The 19,901-nt window shown below is 41.9% G+C and overlaps 1 protein-coding gene across 2 annotated transcripts in view; it reads right to left on the reverse strand.

Moving 5' to 3' along the window:
* Positions 1-19,901, reverse strand: part of LOC132996200 (phospholipid-transporting ATPase ABCA1-like) — a 142,448-nt gene that overhangs the window by 89,565 nt on the left and 32,982 nt on the right. For both annotated transcript variants that reach the window (XM_061066530.1, XM_061066529.1), the window contains exons 15-22: positions 15,106-15,328; positions 9,893-10,114; positions 6,646-6,850; positions 6,282-6,398; positions 5,881-6,052; positions 4,574-4,705; positions 3,807-3,946; positions 2,674-2,811 (exon numbers count right to left, since the gene is read on the reverse strand). In XM_061066530.1, the coding sequence (XP_060922513.1) occupies positions 2,674-2,811; positions 3,807-3,946; positions 4,574-4,705; positions 5,881-6,052; positions 6,282-6,398; positions 6,646-6,850; positions 9,893-10,114; positions 15,106-15,328 (1,349 nt within the window). The remainder of the gene's footprint in view (positions 1-2,673; positions 2,812-3,806; positions 3,947-4,573; positions 4,706-5,880; positions 6,053-6,281; positions 6,399-6,645; positions 6,851-9,892; positions 10,115-15,105; positions 15,329-19,901) is intronic.

The raw sequence follows: 19,901 nt of genomic DNA on the forward strand, positions 1-19,901 counted from the left end.
CTTTACAGTGGGTTCGCTATTTTGTAGAGGTGTCCGAATGTTAAGTGAATATTTTAAATACCCTCTCTCGTGCACTCATTGTCACCAACCGAGCAATATAGACCATAATGCATTGCACTTGTGACATGACAGGAAGAGGGCATCACGTCTCAGTCGCCCTCTACTCCTTCTTCTCCCTATAAAGAATATTTGAATTATCATGAGGATAAAGAACGATATGTTTACACCTATATTGACGCATGTCCCTAATATATCTGGTGGGGTAGTTTGTTGTTTAAATTTAAACGTGGTCATTCAATACGCCTAACCTTAAATTCTCCAGCAGCCGACATTGTTGATCACCGACCAATTACCAGCACAGAGGAAAATAACCAAATAAAGTAGAGAGCATTAGTTTTATCTTTTTGCTCAAGATCTAATTTATATTCCTCGATCATTCCTTTATCGTCAGCATGGGAGAGTGAATGATCTTGGGCACAAGCATTAACATAATGTCTATGGAATGAAATTTAAAATCTGCAAGTATTTGTTGAAGGTTACATTGCTTTCACAGAATATTTCTTCGATATGAGTTTTGCTTTAAATGATATATGATGAATATAACATATGAATACTACAGCAGTGATATTGCAGCTACTTCACTTCGCCTCCATCATATTTCATTGACAAGGTCAGATTTTAACATATGAGCATAACATTTTTATACATTTATGCCCATTTCAGAATATATATATATGACTTTTCTGCTACTTTACATTAATCTGTATTCCTAGAATAAAAATGCATAATGTCTGCTATTTCCATTATTCAAGAGAAACCACCAGAGAAACAAAAAAACTGATGTAACTGTAATCAGAGTTTACAGTAAATGGGAGTTGATACAACTATCCAACTTGAATATTCAGTAAATTTGCTTTCAAGGTACGTCTTGGAGGAGTGAAAATTATTCTGCCTCTTGACAGGAATTTCTAAATGGATTTCATTTCAAGATCAAATTGAATGTTTAATTAACTTTCACTTTTCCACTTGTAATATTTCCCACATTTTCTTTGCAACCCTTGTTTCTCACAAAGTGGATCACCTGCCTTCATGTGACAGATTCAATTTGAGCCTAAACACAACATTCATTATGTCTGTTTCCACGGTGGGGTTTGAGATTCTCCACGCCATAATAGACAGCTATAATATAGTGTTTATTGCATATTTAGATGAGCGGTTTAATGTAATTTAACAACATTACTACTGATTAAATCCAAATAACCAACTCGAGACACGTTAATGTTTTTACTCTCAGTGATTAGATGGCTGCGGATACAAGCTGTTGAAATGAGAAAGTTAGTGAGTCGGTAGGAGAATTTCCAGGAAATAACAGATTTCATTAGCTACGCAATCAAAACATATTGGGCTGTGGGCATGTGTGTGTGTGTACATGTGTATCTATAGATATATACAGTCTTAAAATACGATGTCATGACAGCTACACAAGATACATTGCTGAAGTTATCAGGAAAGTTAAAAGGTTGAGGCAGAATGTATCAAATCTATTAAAAAAAACATCATCTTTCTGTGACAATTTCTGGCAAATGAAGTCTGGTAATTTTATAGTAATCAACTTTCAGTAATGGAAAAATGATTAAAAATTAAACATTTTCACATTTAAATCTTCATCTCCTACTAACGACATATGATAAAAGAGACATTAAAAGTCACCTTGATGGAAAAATCGGAGAATTAATTAAATCCAAACATGCCGCCACTCCTTCCTTACAAGGAGAAATCAAATGTTTGGTATTTTCACGTTCCTTTAAACCAATAAAATATTCAAACAAGAGTTTCAACTGTCAGCAACCAAGTAAGCCTCGACAGAATTCAATAAATACAGCGCCGACTTACATTAATTTGGTCAGCCTGTCCCTGTAAAATAAAACAAAATAAAAAACCGCACTGTTAATTATCTATAAAGAACCACAACAACACAACACCAAGTCCAATTTCGGCCTCCGGCTCTTTCATACAAATACAAATGTCTGTGTCCTTTCATGCCTAATGATAAACCTCGGTAACGCTGTGGTGCAAATGCGAGAGGAGCGGCACAAAACGTGGCTGAGTCAGGCAGCCGGAATGTGGGTGTTCTCATTATAACAGAGTTATCTCCCGGCTTCGAAATTGGAGTGAAAGGACTTGATTAGAGGGAGAGGAGCTAATGACACAGTGAGGGTGGAAATGTCACTCAATGCACATTAAACATTTAGACATCTGCTGGGAGAACGCGTTACTATAACGTCCACGTCCTGCTTTCAGCCGCCAGCGACCACAAAGTGTATAGAAGGCCAGGGAGTGACAAGCCGGCCGATACGGCACACAATTAGGGCCTGTGTTAAATAGCGGCGTCAATTAAAGCTTCGTGGATTCACTTGTCTTCACTTGCAATTCAATCTGTTCCAGTACAAATTACAATTTCTCTCCAGCCACATCTAAGGAGAGCAAGGTGAAGGAAATTCATTGCAACAGCTCTCATACTGGACACGTTCGAGTTGTCAGTTAAAAGTTTGGGAAAGTTTCTGGTTGTCTTACACGGGTCAAACGTGCACCGTGCATCGCAGTCAATCCTGCAAACATAAGTGGACTTCAAAGCCTTTGGTGCAGCCTTGGCTCTTACCACTGATCTCTTACCTTGCTTGTATTTTAGCAGCAGTTCCCAGATGCCCCTGCGGGCGTAGGGGTCCACCCCCGCCGTCGGTTCGTCCAAGATGACGATTTTCGAGCCTCCGACAAACGCTATGGCCACGGAGAGCTTCCTCTGCATGCCGCCTGGAACACACAACGATCCACATTGTGATATATTGTGTCTTGAAAATGTGCTTTTATCTATCGAACAATATCAGGAATCTCCGTCTGCCTGTGGCTCACATATCTTCGAGAACCATTCACACTTGGCATTTGTATTGCTAAGAGCCAGATAAATGCAGGGTTGAATAGTTGACGCGATTTGGAAACGTGATACGTTCAATAGTACGTACATTGGGATAAAGAGGGACATGACAACAGTGTGTTCACAACAACTGCTTCTCCAGTTCAGGCTTCTGTGTACTGAGTGGAGCTTCACTGATCTGATGTGTCAATGCTGTTTGTGCAGCAGTGGTCATGCAGGTTTAGAGTTCTATGAACGTAGCCCTGCACTCTGTCTTTACTCTATTAATGAATGATTACTAAGAAAAAGACATGTGTAGATCCGGCACTGCACTACAGACACACTACTGGAAGTTGACTTTGGAATAAATGCGTCGAGATGTACTGTCTCATTGTGTTTTTGCGTGCAGGCTGAGAAGTAGACACACTTGACTAAGGTTAGATCCCATCCACTCATAGTGAGCTCTTCAAAATGCATCCGACGTGGTGTTAATGTAGTGGAAATGTCAACATAGATCAACCTTGAAAGTCATATTTCAGTGATTTTGCTCACAAGCAATCCATGACTGGGGACAATTCATCAAGCAGGACTTGCTCATGCCCCCCCCCCCTACTAGACAATGAATTACAGCCTGAAACAGACAGGCACATTGCATGTGTTTGCAGAGGCTGCTGCTCGTGCATGTGCCGGCAGAGGAGCGTTTATAACAGAGCAGCTTTATCCTGAATAGAAAAGATAATTTACAGATGATGTATCGTCCCGGGGGGGAAAGAATGCAACGAGCACACAGACTGATACAGACGTCAAAAAACACAATTTACATCTCCGCATAATTTCATTCAGAGCTTCTGAGTTGCAGGGATTCAAAAAGACGTCAAGAAACACGCGGACGCACCCGACAGGTTCTTGGCGAGCTCCTTCCTCTTGTGCGGTAAACCAACGTCTTTAATCATCTGGTCCATCTCCATTTTCACCTCGTCGCGGCTGAGTCCTTTCAGCCGAGCGTAGAAGTAGATGTGCTCCTCCACCGTCAGCCTGGGGAAAAGGTGAACATAATACGGTTTGATTGACGTGTGAGGAGGCCGGGGTCGACCGCGGAGGGCAGCCGGCGCCACTCCTTCATATGCAGCCGTTTGAATTATCCACAGCGTCACGTTGGAAGCACTTTGCCAGATGATCCACTGCACTTTTTTGTGAGCCGAAGTAATACGCTGTAATGTCTACCTCAGTGTTTGTATGAATATTTGAACTCTATTTAATATAGGTGCTTTGACTGTCTGGGATTAATATTAATGAAAGTAATTTGCAGGTGCTGAGCCATAATGATGATGTAGGACTTGTGTCAAGTTGCAGGAGTCAGTTTGTGCAAGGAGAGAAAAGAGGGGACTCGTAAGGTGTCTCTAAAACACTGCTGTCGCTGGGAATGACGCTATTAAGGGGAGATTTAGTGGACATTTTATTTTTTATCATAAAAAAAAAGGCAAAAGGATAATGATGTGTTGATGTGGAAAATAAGCTGAGACCGAGCCCCAGTTACACATGTGATCAAATTGCTCTTTAATGATTTTTTTCCCTACCCTTTCTTCTCCTCTTTTAATAAACCAGAGGCAAAAGCATGATTACACTAATGGCCGGCTGGGCACATAGACTTAATTCACTCACTCATTGAATAAGACGTTGTGCTGCGGGCACATTCCCAAATACTTCCTGATCCTGTCCATGTCGGTGAGGATGTCGTATCCGTTGATGAGAGCGGTGCCTGACGTGGGCGGGAACAGTCCTGTCAGAATTGACCTGCAGAGAAATAAAAGACACAATATCCTGATTACAAACTGAGACGCGGTGATAAAACGCACAATGGGAAACTCGGGGGTCTCTCAATTAACACGATGACTAAAGACCTTGCTGAGGTCATGAAGCAGCGTGGGATCCTGGGAGAGGTCTGATGAAAATCTATCTGATGCAAACCATGTTTAAAGGATGAGGTAATATATTTAAGTTGTATTAATGTTATGCTGCAAATGGTGAATGAATAATGGTAAATCCATCATGAGTGACCTATAGAAACAGAACAAAATCTCCAATTTGTGTTTTGGATTATTCCTTTGGAATAAGTAACATCTGCAATAATGATGAAAATATGGTAGGAGATGACGGTGAACTACATTTATTCTCAGCTTCATTTAAAAATATAAGTCAATAGATTTCTTGTCCAATTTCCCCAACACTACAATAACATAATCATAATTACATTTTCATAAAGTAGAGAAATTGAACCAGCTGTCTAACACAGCACTTTATCCAATAAATTGGAGGATTGATTGTCAACATCCTTTCCATTAACTTGTATCAGGTCATTCATAATTTGTTATTTACTGAAGAGCCTGAGCAGAAAAATACCTAATCCCTTCAAAAAAGACTGCAACTGAGCAAATAGCACTAGGTTTGGAGAGTTCTGTGTATCAGTGAATGTCACAGATGGATAAGATGCTCTGGTATCGCTGTAGAAATGCATTCACACAGAGTGTCAGTGTGTGACAGTCCTCCCTGTGTCCCTTTCTGTTATTGTGCTCCGTTATGTTCCGTTACAGAGGCTCAGAGCGGACGCCTTCCCTTCAGCCCTTAGTCTTGCATCACTTGCTCTCTCTCTTCCTCTTTCGCTTTCTCTCGCTCGTTCTTTCTGGGCCACTGCGTTTCATTTATTTGCCGTCATCCTAAAACCCCAACCAACCTTTCCACAATTTTTTTAAACAGCAATTAGATAACTCCCGCTATCAACGCAGCTGCTGACGCCGTGTGATAAATGTTCCCCTCAGAAGAAGTCACTCTTCTGAGAGCGGTGACCATTGAATTAATGTAGCCGCCGCACGGTCAGCATTGTGTACAACTTAGATTAGTCGCACCCGGTGAAATTACATGAACGCCGAGCCCAGTGGCAGAGCACGGGCCAAACAGATAATGCGACTCACATTGTGGTGGTTTTTCCCGCTCCGTTGTGGCCGAGGAAAGATGTGATCTGGTTCTCGTAGAAGTCCACGGTCAGTCCGTCTACGGCCAGCTTCTTTCCCGTCTTGTAGATTTTGACAAGATTGCGGACTGAGACCCCGGCCTTCATGTCGGGCGGCGGTTTCTCCAGATATTCTTTAGGAGAAACACAGATATGAGCAGATAAATTAACAGAAAAGCAGTTCATTAAGTTGTATTCATGTATTATTAACGCTGAGCAAAATTAAAATACATGGAGAAATACAAACTAATAACAAAATCCTGCTTGGTAATGTTTAATGAAGCTGTGAAAGGAAAATTAATGCATTCCTGTTCCCGAATCACACACCACAGGCGAACGATTGAAAGTTCTATGAGTGTTTACCATTATTTAGGCTGTAGTCCTTCAAATTACCGGTGTCAACACGGGCCACTGAGGCTCTGCCACACCAGTAAGACGCAGTGAAAGGGAAGTACCACGGCTTGGGGATTCCATATTGGCCTGTGAAACGAGCGTGGAGAACATGATTAACATTTCAACAATGGTTTGGCTGGAAGGAATATGGTATTTCACAGTGTAGGTTTCCTCCTGACACAGCTCCTGTCCTCTTTTGATTAGAGTAGATGAGAAAAGCATTAGAATGGCAGCAGTTGGCTACTGTACGTGTAGGAACAGGAAAAAATGCAGCAGCACATCTGTAATTGTGGCATCATCCAATTCAGAATGAGGAAGTTGAGCAAATGAGTACCTGGAAAGACGTTCTCGATGTACCAGGTGAGGATCCAGTATATGAGGGAGTCAGTGAGCATCATGATGATGGACAGTAGGAACGTGTAGCGTTCCCCCTCTTCTGGACTCGTGTTCATGTTGCTCCACTGAATACCGATGCCTTGCTCCTCGTACTTGGCGAAGTTCTCACAGCCGAAGCCGAAGGCCACACATGACAATAAACTCTGGGAATGAAAAAGACGTTTAAAATCGTTTAAAGACCAAAAACTCTCTTTGTTCTAAGCGTTGCTGTTTGCCTGGCATCTGGTGCTGGCCAAGAAATAAGTGGGGGACTATGAAATGAAAAGAAAGAATCAAATTTTGATGTGGATCTGGGTAAAAGGGTTTTTCCACTTTCCTTGAATCTGCACGATACAGCATTTGTTATTTCTCAGGAAGAAAATGAATAGATTTTAGTCTTTGACCTTAATTGGCGAAGATATACGGTCTACTGAGATCCAGGCTTTTAATTGCATGGTGACGACCTTTGTTTATTACATGTAGAGGATCACTGTGGTTACATCTCCAACACAGCTGATCAGTGAACTATTGCAGCAGACAGGAGAACGACATCTCCACAGATGACATCGGGTTTAATTGCGGCGCTAACATCTCTGAGGACTTTACATCATGATGAAAACAAAGATGGAGACTAAATGTTTGTGCTGCAAAATTAAGATTTTCATAAAGTAGGAATCCGCGAACGATGTGTTGCCCCCCCGTGAGACATCATCTGCCGCGGCCTATCCCTCTGCATCGCCGTGCCGGCTGCCAGCTGTTTCCACCATGCCTCATTTGCTCACAGCATTTTCGCTCCGGCAGAAGCACTTGCTGAAGCGTCAGAGACGAATTGCCGTGGATACCGTCAACCCGCTGCTGCGTCACAGGGGAGAGGGTCTGAAAAGCTTTTTAAGAGACGATGAACCTCGAGCCTGGCAACTAGCACCGCAGGCAACTTCCTGGGTCGCCCTCCAGTGCCAGTCTACTGCCAGGCAATCAACAGGTCATCAGAAGACGAGAGGCGACAGCAGGGCTGGTGGGAACCCATGCTTGAGCTCGGTACGGAGGGCGGAGAGACAGACAGGAGCCGCTCCGTTAGCGTTTCAGAAAAGGGCACGAGTTGGGAGGCGGACAAACCTCCTCCATCGAGCGCCACGTCAACACTGCAGGTACAGCCACTGCTCAGCTGGCAGCAGACAAAGACTGTTGTTAGGAGAAGGAGTAATCAAGGTTTCCAAGAAATCATTCTCAAGGAGCTTTTCGACAACAAGGGTGAGAACGAAGGACAGGGATCGGAAACTAATGTGTTTCTGTCTGAGGAAGTTTCCTTTTAAAAAACATGATAGTCTGTTCCTACGTGTTTGAGCAGTATTTCTCGGAATTAAGTGGATTCTGAAAAAGAAAGGGGGAGCTAGAGCGATACATTGGTTATTTGTAATTAGTGGACAGAGGAAGTTTGATGCAAATTAATCCTCTCTCCTCCTATTTTATCCTGTATGGTTGTTTTTGAACAATCTCAAAAACAACAGTTAGTTGCAGCCCTATATTTAAATTGCAGTAAGACACATTAAGTCTAAACAAATTTGAATGTGTAAATCACTTCCCAGATGCTGCAAAAGCATAAATGTTTTAACTAAAATCGGATAGGTTTTACATTATTTTGCAGGAATCATGATTTGCTACCCGTGACGTTTCCAGGGCTGAAATTAATTGAATATTTCTGGTTTTTCCAGCACATTAAAGAACTCTCTCTTGTTTCTACCCTGTTTAAAAGCTCGAGCTCAAAGAGATGAGGAAGTAGCAGGAGATGGGAAGTTGGATTGTGACTGGGCCCTGTCTAATGGCGGCCCCTCTGATACGCTGCCCGGAGCTCTCCTTTGGCAGCGGGCCGCAATCAAAAACTGTTCATATAAATTTAGGTGATCTTTTGAAAATTCTGCTCCGATTAAAGACTTCATTATCAAGGACGGCGTGGGGAATAATTTGTATTCCTCGGCACGAAGTGGCTTCATCTGAGCGAGGGAGGGGGAGAGAGAGAGAGAGAGAGAGAGAGAGAGAGAGAGAGAGAGAGAGAGAGAGAGAGAGAGAGAGAGAGAGAGAGAGAGAGAGAGAGAGAGAGAGAGAGAGAGAGACCCCTGCACACACACATCTCTGATAAAGTGTGGGGATGAACTGGATAGTGGTTTGGTCAGAGGAACATTGCTCATGCTAATTAGAGGGTTAGAGGACCATCCATCTAGTGGGAGCAGGGGAGAGAAATCTCAGTGCCGGGGAGAACCTGGCACTTTGTATGTAGGGATTACATAAGGTTTGCAGAGTCTTTCATGTAAAGCACCTTCCTAACCTGCATGCAGTCTGTGAAAGGCAATGGAGCGAGAAGTTTCACCAGGTATGTATGCAAAGGAAACGTTTACAAAGTGACTTCTGTACGATGCACACGACTACGTTTTTTAATTTGACAACTAAGAAAGCATGAGATTGTTTTTTTTGTTCCTGCCCACACAAACCTTACACTGTACTGTGGAGACAAAATAAAGGATAAAACATGACCTGATTTAAATTCTGGGAGGATGCAATCGTATACACACGGCAGGGAAGTTTTCTAAAATGTGGTGTCTTTGTCTGCAGAGAGGACAGCTTGAGGACAAATGATACCTGCGCCGCCGTAAAGGTCACGGAGAAAGGCTACGCTGAAAGTTGAGCAATGGTGCACTATTTATCTTTATCCCTTGGAGGAAAGCAGAGAATCCCCCATTTCCTTAGTGTGCGTCTGTCTAGTCTCTTCTTTTATGTAAATAAAATCTTTCATGTTTCTGTCATTTGTCCAGTTATAAAACTAGCTTCTTCAAGCTAGTGCCAAAATATGCCAGAGCATGTGACAGCATGAATATTTTAAAACAATTCCGCAGGCTCTCCTGTTGCAATTCAAATTTCACCGGACCCTCGATCCATCTTGGAGGCACCCACTTCACACATTATTTATCAGGGGACGATAAAGGCAAATCTATGACGGATATTAATGACTCGGTGAATTCACTTCCCTTCATAACAACCGGGACAGGACCAGGAACAAATGTCGAATGATTGCCAAAGTGTGATTAACGGTGGAGAAAACATAACCTCGGAATATAACTCAGACCTCAGCCAGCCCTCATGTATGATAACAGCAGGATATTAGATATTAAAAAGGAAAAAGAGAAACGTGTCAGCGCCGGAGACGGACTTACCACGCCGACCTTGGCCCCGAAACCCATGACGTCCCTCCAGGCGTAGCAGAAGAGGTGCGGCAGGTAGAGGACAAAGTAGATGAGGCCGCCGCACGCCGCCGCTAAGTTGGCTTTAGAGAAGAAGACGCTGATGAAGAAGCACTGAGTGATGGTGGACATACAGAACACCAGCAGGAAGACGAAGATCAGCGAGGGGTCGCTGTACTGCAGCACTTTCCCGTACTGTGGCAGGAGAAACACGTGAGAGATGGAGGAGAGAAAGAAATGCGAGCATCCATATTCATTGATAAAAACACACATAGAAAACAATGATTGAATAAAAAGCGAGCAGAAGGATTCAGAAAGTTTGATTCTAATGGCTGATATTTTTAAGGCAGAGTAAAAGGTTACTCTTTATGGTCTGATTTTCAATAATACAATTTAAATTAAATATCTCACTCTTTTACTCTGCCTGTTTGAAAGAGGACCCTTCTCTAATTTTGGAGAGCAACCTGTGACTCCATCCAACTTTTGGGATGATGGATGCAATTATGATTAAAGAAAAGTGGACCCTGTATGAATGTTCATCACTGAAAGTTAGTATCAGGTAAAATCATCTATTTTACTTCAGATTGAAAACTTTGACTTTTAGCAAAAGCCTCGTTGAAGCTACAATTGCGAAAACTCTCCAAAACTAGTGCCGGGTCTCCTTGAATCACTGTTCAATCAGGTTAAAATCACCTTCAGTATAATGGCAAGGAGGACGCAGCTGATGGCCAGCAGAATCACACTGGACACTGCCCAGCTCAGCCAATAGATGGAACTCCTCAGGCCCATGATCCTCACGGTCTCCTTGAGCCGCGCCTCTTTCTCGCCGACGATACTCTTAACGATCATGGCCACCGAGTAGATCCAGGCTATCGTCATGTATAAGGGGAGCGAGCTGGCCAGGGAGCGGAGGAACCTGGAGGATGGAGGACGGAGGGGAGCCGGGCCAGATAAGACAATGACCCCATTTGCAGAAACAAGCTCCAGACACACACGCAGGCATCTTATCAACTTTTATACATGATAAGGGAACATTTTACTAATAGAAGCTTTCATTTGGAGTTGGATCTGGGGCCGGCTGGTAAATCGAAGTCCAGCTTCCCCTCTCTCCTTTTTAAAGTTTGCTTTGGTTTCCACTACTCAAGTGGAAGTAAATGTGCTGGGACGACAACGCTTCCATCAGGGTTTCTTCTTAGTTGAAAAGAACCATTCTGCTGCTCCTGGGGCCGATGGGATCGAACCCAAACAGTGAGAGTGTGGTCAGAAAATCAAAACAATGAGCTGAAAGAGGCTAAAATGCTCTGTTGAGCTGCAAACTGCATTAGTGATGTTTCTTTGCAGGTTCATCTCAACAAGTGACTCCTTTAATAAAATCATTCGATCCAATCCATGTTCCTATCAAAATAAATAGCTGTTAAAACACATCATCACATGTAAATCCCAAAACGAATTTGAGAGCGGAGTTATCACTTCATATTTAGAAGTGCTAATCATGCAGTAAGAATATGTCCCCTCAGAGATACGGAGGTATAGAATTGTATTATTTCGTTGTTACTGGGGCATTAAAACGAAAATAGCATTTTGAGGTAGAAGTGGAAACTGAAGTGGAAATTGCAGTTGGTCTATTAGAGTCGATTCTAGTTTGCAGTTTGCTTTATGACAATATAACCCACTTCACATTGTACGTTTTATGTATCAAATCTAAGCCGAGCTGAAAAGTGACAAGTAGCTGAGGCGGCCAATTGGGCTGAGTAACAAATAAAACCTAAATGAATATAATCAACTCTGACATGTGGTAAAGACGCATAAATAGTAGCACTGAGGTTAAGATACAGTACTTTAAAAGTGGTACTTGAATACAGTTTGAGAGTGAATGTACATGCTGTGTTCTACCACAGCCCCTTTCCATCTCAGCCTTGTGTCATTTTACTTATTTGTTGTTCCTGTGTGAAGATATGATTAATGACATGTCAATAGCTGTCTCCCGACTCTGAAGGTGGTCTCTCCCACTGTCGTTTGCATTATTCTCCCAGTGTTGTGTTGCACAACAGATTAATCAAATTTTAATGACGACAGCTAATATGACAAAACATTTGGGAGGTGTTTTCACGTTGTCAAAACAAGGACGTTCTGTTTGGGAGAGGACCGCGGCCCATGTGACGGGCATTGATCATCGCTGATCTGTTTGTTCGGGGGTTTTTTTTGTTAAATATGAAGAAGATCTTGTCAAACACCTAGATTCCTGGGGAATTGAGACGGAGCCAAGTGTGTGAACGGTGCAAACATATCAGCCTGGCTGCCACATAATAAATGCATTAGCTTCTCCATAATGGAAGAGGAAACATGTGTAAGTCGACAGAGGACTCAGGTGCAGATGACAAAACTGGTTGTTTGTCACACCTAATCCAGATACAGCCTTGTGATAATTAGCATTTGATTTGCTATTATGATTATTAATGTGCTGAAAAGGGCTGTGAAATTATCATTTTGAACGGGCCTGTGATTCGGATGCTCATTGTGCTCGCAGTCGCTCCTCCAAGGCATGGCGCTAACTCAATTCATTGTTATTAATGTTTACAAATTGTTGATGGCTCGCAAACACATTAGGCTGATGGGAAATTACATTTCACCCAGCTGTTCAAATATCAGATTTTATTTACCAGCCACATTTTCAAATTAAACTGCGAGAATTGATTAGGTTGAATCTCAATGAACCATCCTTGTTTTGTTTTTTTTAATGGGGCTTCATTAGCAACGCCCACAGAACAAGGAGTCTTTCAAGGACGTGCTTCATCTAAAGGTGAGGGTGTGATTGTGACTGATGTCATGAGCAGGAGATCGAGACAAGAGATAAACAAGAACGTTATATCCCACTAGATCCAAAACAAGCATCAATATATCAACAGCTTAATTACAGATATCACGTAAATAAGAAAATATGCTAATACGCTCACTTACATTATTAGTACTTGTAACATTGTATTGTGCGTTTTGTCCCCAGTGATTCATGGAGTCCATTAGGTGATTGTACACACAATGATTTTCACATCATAACCTTGGTGACCCCGTCTCTGTTCAGTCTTATTTTGGAACCTGTGTACATTGTATATCTCTAAAATGTAAATCTGCTGGAACATAAATCGTAATACACTCTTATTGTTTGTAATTTACTTCCAGAACCCAGTGGTTACCTTACACAGTGTTGGGGAGCAACGGAATACATGTAACGGCGTTACGTATTTAGAATACAAATTATGAGTAACTGTATTCCGTTACAGTTACAAATTAAATAGATGGTATTCAGAATACAGTTACATAGTTGAAATCAGTGGATTACATGACGGTACTTCTCGAGTTTATTCACTCTCTCGTAAATCCACCGGAGGCAAAGCCCCCAGGAAGCAGCTGGAGACCAGGGCTGCCGTAAGAGCGCCCGGGCCCCCGGCGGCGTGAAGGAGCCTCACCGCTACCCGCTCGGGACCGTTACAGGCCCGGGACCGAGGCTCTGAGAGAGTTCCGTCGCTACCAGAAATCTACGGAGCTGCTGATTCGCAAGCTGCCCTTCCAGCACCTGGTGAGAGAAGACCGACCTGCGCTTCCAGAGCTCCGCTGTCATGGCTCTGCAGGAGGCCAGCGAGGCACGCCGGGTTCACACCGGACGCTGAAGCGCCGGGCAGCTCTAATAATATCACCCGTTGACCCAGTTGTATAAAAGCATATGTTCACTTGTTGCTCCAACATTAACTGCAACAGCGTCCCAATTTAATGTCATCCATCTTCAAGAACTTCTCCGCTGTTTGCTCCGTTCAATGTCGGGTGTCGAGGGTAAATTACGTATTCTCCACTCAAGCCAATGGGGAGGCCCCCCCCCTCTCTTTTTATCTTTATGACTGCTTGTGTGTATGGAGGGGCAGAGGGGGGCATGTAATAATGTGATTGGTAATATTGGTAAAATTAAAACTCCAGGACAACAGAAGGGGAATTTAAACTATGGGATGCATACTTTATCATTTATATCATATAAAATATGTCATCAATATCGTTTAAAATCATTTTTCAGTGTGTTTCCTGGAGCGATACGGTCGCGTCAAGCGCAAACAAAAATAGACTCGACGCCGAAACGATCGCTGCACGACGCGAGGCAGCCTTGCTGTGGCGCTGCACTTCAGCCTCCGTTGGGACCGGCACAGAGGTGGGAGTGGATGGGAGCCGGACATCCAGCTCGCCCGCCGCATCGGCGGAGAGAGAGTTTAAACTGCTGCTGCTCCACTGACTATAACAACGCCGCAATCATACACTTAAAAAAATGCAATACAAACCGGAAGTATTCCAAGTATTCAGAATACGTTACTCAGATTAGTTAATGTAATGGAATACGTTACAGATTACATTTTTGGGCATGTATTCTGTATTCTGTAACGGAATACGTTTTGAAAGTATCCTTCCCAACACTGACCTTACAATACACTGTTCCTAACTTATAAAAGCAGTGAGTGTTTAAAAAAACACTTCAGGACTGTAACAGGTATTTCAATCCACACACTCTGGCCCCTCGGTGAATATGAGATAACTTCACGTAATGTTCCAGTTGCTGAATGTAATTTTTTTCCAAATGCCATTACATACGACTCCCTGACGTACGGGGCAACACAGAGGAAGAGGTGATGCAATTACATGAAAAAAAAAAGATAAAATTACTGCTTGTGATTTTAATTTGACTTAATTGGTCGCATGCTCAATTAATTCGCTCAGGAGGGTTGATTTATAAAATCAGGGATGATGATTTGATTGGGCGATCGTTATCCGGTTATGATCAACAGTGGGGAAAACATCAACACACAAAGCATGAACACTTCTGAATGACCTGAATGACTCACAGTCACAAACTCAAGACCCGCATTTGGTCATATGCTGATTTTTCCTTTTCGTGATACTTTTGAGTTTCAACTGTCTTTTATTTTATTTGTTTTATACGTAAAATTATATAAATTGAACCCTTAACAATACTCAGTCGAAATTATGTCAGAGGTAATTATTTTGATTGAGTATTTCCTGGTTTTCTGCGCCATATAATGCGGCTGAAAACAAAAATAATAATTTAACATTTGCATACAAGCATACGATATCTTCTCATGTTGATGCTTTGTGTTCTGATGCTTTCCATCCTGCGACTCTTTTCTACTGACCTTAACCATGAGACTTATGAGCAAGCTGGGAACTGCGAGCAGAACAATGTTCTCTGTGAACCTTGAGAACCAGAGGGCGCCGTTCTGAATGCCAACGACCCGCAGCACCTCCTTGAGCCGCAGCTCCTTCTCCAGCACCAGGCTTTTGATGCACATGCACACGGAGTACATGAAGGCCAGCACCAGGAACATGGGCAGGATGCCTCCAATGCTCGAAATGAAGCTAGTGGTTGAGGGAAAACAATCAAAGACGATCAGGTTTGCACAGCGGCAAAGGGACTCACTCAAACTAATGTAGTCTAATGCAACAGTCCAGCAAACAATCCTCCCCTAATGAAGATTATAATGTTTGGAGAAAGGTTTCTTTTCCTTGGGAGAAATGCAGATTCAACGTTAAGGTCATTATAGCAGATATAGTTTGGGACACTGTTGAACTGTGGAGCATTACACAGATGTATCTTGATTTTTAAACAACACCAGTCAGTATAACATTATACTTACAGGTGTCTGCCATCCACAAAATGCATACAAAAACATAAAACACAACAAGTGCACAAAATAAAGAAATAAAGATTAAAACATTTATTAAAAAAACTTTTCACATGCACCCTCTATTTTAAAGTTTCTTTCCTGCAATCGAAAAAACTTGTAAAAAGAAAGAAAACAATGTTGCAGGTATTAAAAAGTTAATAATCTCAATGGACAATCGAAACAATCCAAGATGTAATAATGCAGCCCGGTTCCATTTGGCCATATTCATTTTTATACTCGGCTAACCTTCATAAACTTGGTGCACCGGCCCACTCGAGCCACTTAGTGCTGCACCTGGTGCCAAAGATGATGCATGATTTGATTCAGTCACAACACAATGAGGTGATATTAAACTGGCTTCATAATGCCACCAAAATGCCATGTCAATATCCTCTGCTCCGTCAATATAGCAAAGTGCTTCCTCTACTTTATGAGACAATGAAGGAGGGATATCGAATAGATCTTGACGGTATAGATTTCACATATCACTTATGCTTGCATTACATAAATACTGGGCGGGTAATAATGCAAGCAAAGCAGTGTTCGGCACAGATGTGGAGACGCAGCCAAAAGTGAAGGTGCAGTAATTCCCAGAACGATGCTCTTCCTCCCTCAGAGCAATTTAGCATAAACAACTGATCAAAGTGAACTTTGAGTGCGTTTGAATGGAATTCATTCCTCCTGTAGTTCTGGACAAGCTTTATTTTAAATGCCTTGATGAATTCCTGTCAAGAGAAAACGATTCACCAAAACATCTCCTTTGCTTAATTGCTAGTTAGCGCAGCATAATAGCTTTATCTAAAGCTAATTTAGAATCAGTCATTTGATTTTCTTGTTTTTCATATCTATTTAAACAAGTGTTTATTATGTGGCTATAATTGTCTACTAAAGATGTTCATTTGTCCTCTTTTCAAGTTGAAACTGCAACAGCTTTTATCTTGGTGAATAACTTCACATTTTACAAACTTTAAATATAAATTATACAGACAGCTTCAGTCTGCGAAAATATTGTTTGGCACAGACAGTTCCGTTAATAAATCCGCGGCTGACGAAAGAACCGGACTGTCTAACAAACACGTCAGAGAGATTAAGTTTGTTCCGCTGAGACCTTGGAGGAAGATCAGTTATATGAGAACTTGAATGAGAACGAGAGCGAGAGAGAGAGAGAGGGAGAGAGACGAGGTTGTTTATTTCGAGGACACTTCCCCTGCCCTCGTGGGATGGATCACTTTCAAACGGGGCCTTGAAAAGAGCGAGAGAAGAGTTTCTTAAAGTTCAGAGCCTCGCAAGATTACACGAATAAAGTCTCTTCTTCTAAATTGGAAATTGACGGGAGATTCGACTGGATCGCCGAATCAATACACGTTCACAGATGAAGCCAATAACTTTTTTGAGGGAGGTAAGCAGACCTCCCTCCCGCAGCAAGTTGAATACGCTGACATCTCTGTAACAGCTGACAGCTTCGCAGAGTTAACTCCTTCTGTCTGACTTCTGGCAGTGGAAGGGGGGGGGGGGGTGGGGGGATCAGTCATGCACACCGTGTCTGACGCTGACAACCTTGCCACCAGATGCTCTTGAATTATACATCGATTGATCGATCAAAGGTGCTTAAGTAACAGAACTGCGGGCGGGTCCGTGTTCGAGGGCTCCGGTTGCATCGGCAGCCTGACCTAAATTTAGGGGGAAGCTGGAAGACTTGTTTCTCAGCAAACCGAGAGAGAGTAGAGCACGGCCTCCCCAGGGGTCGGCGTACGATGCTATATAAAAAAATTTAAGTAAATAGCTTCCTGTCTCCTTTTGAGAATATGTACTTTTTAGTTTCTTGGTTGAAATGAGCAATTCGTTAAAGGGAATAATTATTCAATAGGAACCCCTAACCCTATATAATTGCTGGAACAAATTATTGCTCAAAGAGAGAGATGTATGTGTGGTTATAGCGTAAAAAAGGATCTCATCCATTATGTGGATTTTCCAGTTTTGCTTCTACCAGCAAGAACACGTCCAAGAAATGAAGAATATTTCAATGAACCGACAGCAAAGCTACTTTTTGAGACACGGCTAAAAATGGAAGGTTATTGCTCAATTAGAAAATGAGTGTCTCAGCATTTAAAGAACAATTGATGGCCATTCATTTTTAACAGGATTCTAACAAATTGAGACTTGAGGTAAAACCAAGAGGTAATATTAAATCTATACTTTTCACAGTAAAAGCCTATTTTCTTTATTATCTAGTTAAGCAGATCGAAGTGGGATTGAGACCAGTAAGAATTAAAGAAAGGTTGTGTCTCTATTTTTTTATTTGTTCATTCAGCTGCTGACATGTCCCGAACTTTATTATTATTAACTTGAACCTATTCACAGACTATGATTTGTTTGGTGTCTATTAATAAACTTATGTGCACAGGTTGAGTCTTTGTAAAAAATAATATTAGTCACCAAAAAAACATATGAATAAAATGCATCTATCTTTCTAACACCTTTTAACTTTTACTAATGAATAAAAATTGCTTCTTTTTTTCATGATATTTTTTTAAAGACTAGTGTCAACAAACCTCTTTGAAGACTAACATTTTACTCAAGTGCTCATTAGTTTGGATGAATATTTATTACATGAGAAATGCAATCACTTTTTCTTTTGAACTCATTCACAGAGAAAATTATCCAAGTTTTTGAAAACTTAACTTTCTGTGAACTTCACCAAACTGGAATACCTCTGATGCGGCCCTAATCCCCACAGTTTGCATAACCTTTTAAGTTAAAGGCAAATATGCAATGAGCTGTATCGGTAAAACTCTAAAGATTTAAAGCAGATGATTCAAAAATGAACTGTCTGTCTGACGATGATTATTTTAAATTCCAAATGCAAAACTAAAAGCACATTTTCTCAAACGGATTTCACATTCATTTCAAAATACTCCAGAGTTAATGTGCTGGGACGGTGTGAATATTGCAGCATCTGCCATTCTGCCTCTGTCTGAGACTTCCCGAAATGCCAGGTCTTAAAAAGTGTCACACCGGAGCAAATGAATGAATAAACACGCTCATTAATGCACAGCTCTTATTGCTCACTCAGCTTCAAATGTTGATTGGCTACAGGCGGACACTTTGCATTCTGCCCATTTAGCAAGTTAATAATGGCCATTTGAATAAATCTACTGCCTCTACTTTACTTGTAATTGCTCCACCGGCTCCACAGTCTTAGGAAAGCTGGAATTTAAGTGTATTTAAGGTTTTTAGAAGTATAGGGAGGCAAACTGGGAATATCTTCCGATGTTATTAATACAACATGTCACTAGAAACATGAAACTAAACATCAACCGCTGATTTTTGCTTGTGATGAGCGTCAGATGTCCCAATTAGGCTCAAGTTTTTCACCCGCTCTTATTACCAACAGTGCAGACATTAGGTTAATGAGCTACTGTCGCCGGACAAAAGCGCCTCTGCCCCTCACATCCTTCAGTTAAATATTCCCCGTGACCACTGAGGGCCCGTGTTATTGCTGAAAGCCGCCTCAGATCTCACATCAAGCCCATGTGAATGTGAGAGACCTATTGATGGGGAGCGCAGCCTCGGGATCCAAACAAGAGATGCCTCTGATTCGGCAGCGAGCGGTGGCACAGAGGCCGCTGATAAAGCACCAGTTTATGTGCTATCAGGCCCCACAGCGGTCAAGCCTTATCCCAAACCGTCATATCAGGCCTGTGCCCGGTGTGAAAATGAAGACAAAGACAGTGGGCGCTAATACAGTTTGGGTTTATCTCAAATTCAAAATGCCAACAGGGTCAGCTGTGGTTGAAGTGGCCCAGATTGCTGGTGGTTCATCGGCCGCGTTACAGTCGCACGCTGTGTGGAGGAAATGCGGGACGTGGCGGAGGAAATGATTTCTGAGGGGAGTTGTGATGCTGGGAGTGTTGATGAGTGTGAGGTCAGTGCAGATAGTGAGGCCTTGTTAGCTGAAGTTTGTCGAGAAAGTTGAAATATTGTTTTGTGTGAGATTGAGGGAAACAAAGATAGGCAACAGTTTTTGTTTAGAAAACCTCTGCCTGCCAACAAAAATCAAAAAAATTATAAAAAAGAAAAAAAAAAGGAGCAAAGATATGTAAGAGCCTAAATATATGATTTAAGTGCTACCCACAAGTTTCCACAAAACATAAACCACATTTATATGAGACCAGCATACTTTCGATCCACAGACTTAGTATGTATTATTCATCTCGTAATACCAAGGTGGTAAACTTTTTATATTTTTAATGGAACATCTGAGA

The sequence above is a fragment of the Limanda limanda genome, chromosome 22, assembly GCF_963576545.1.
Source record: "Limanda limanda chromosome 22, fLimLim1.1, whole genome shotgun sequence".
Classification (NCBI taxonomy): domain Eukaryota; kingdom Metazoa; phylum Chordata; class Actinopteri; order Pleuronectiformes; family Pleuronectidae; genus Limanda; species Limanda limanda.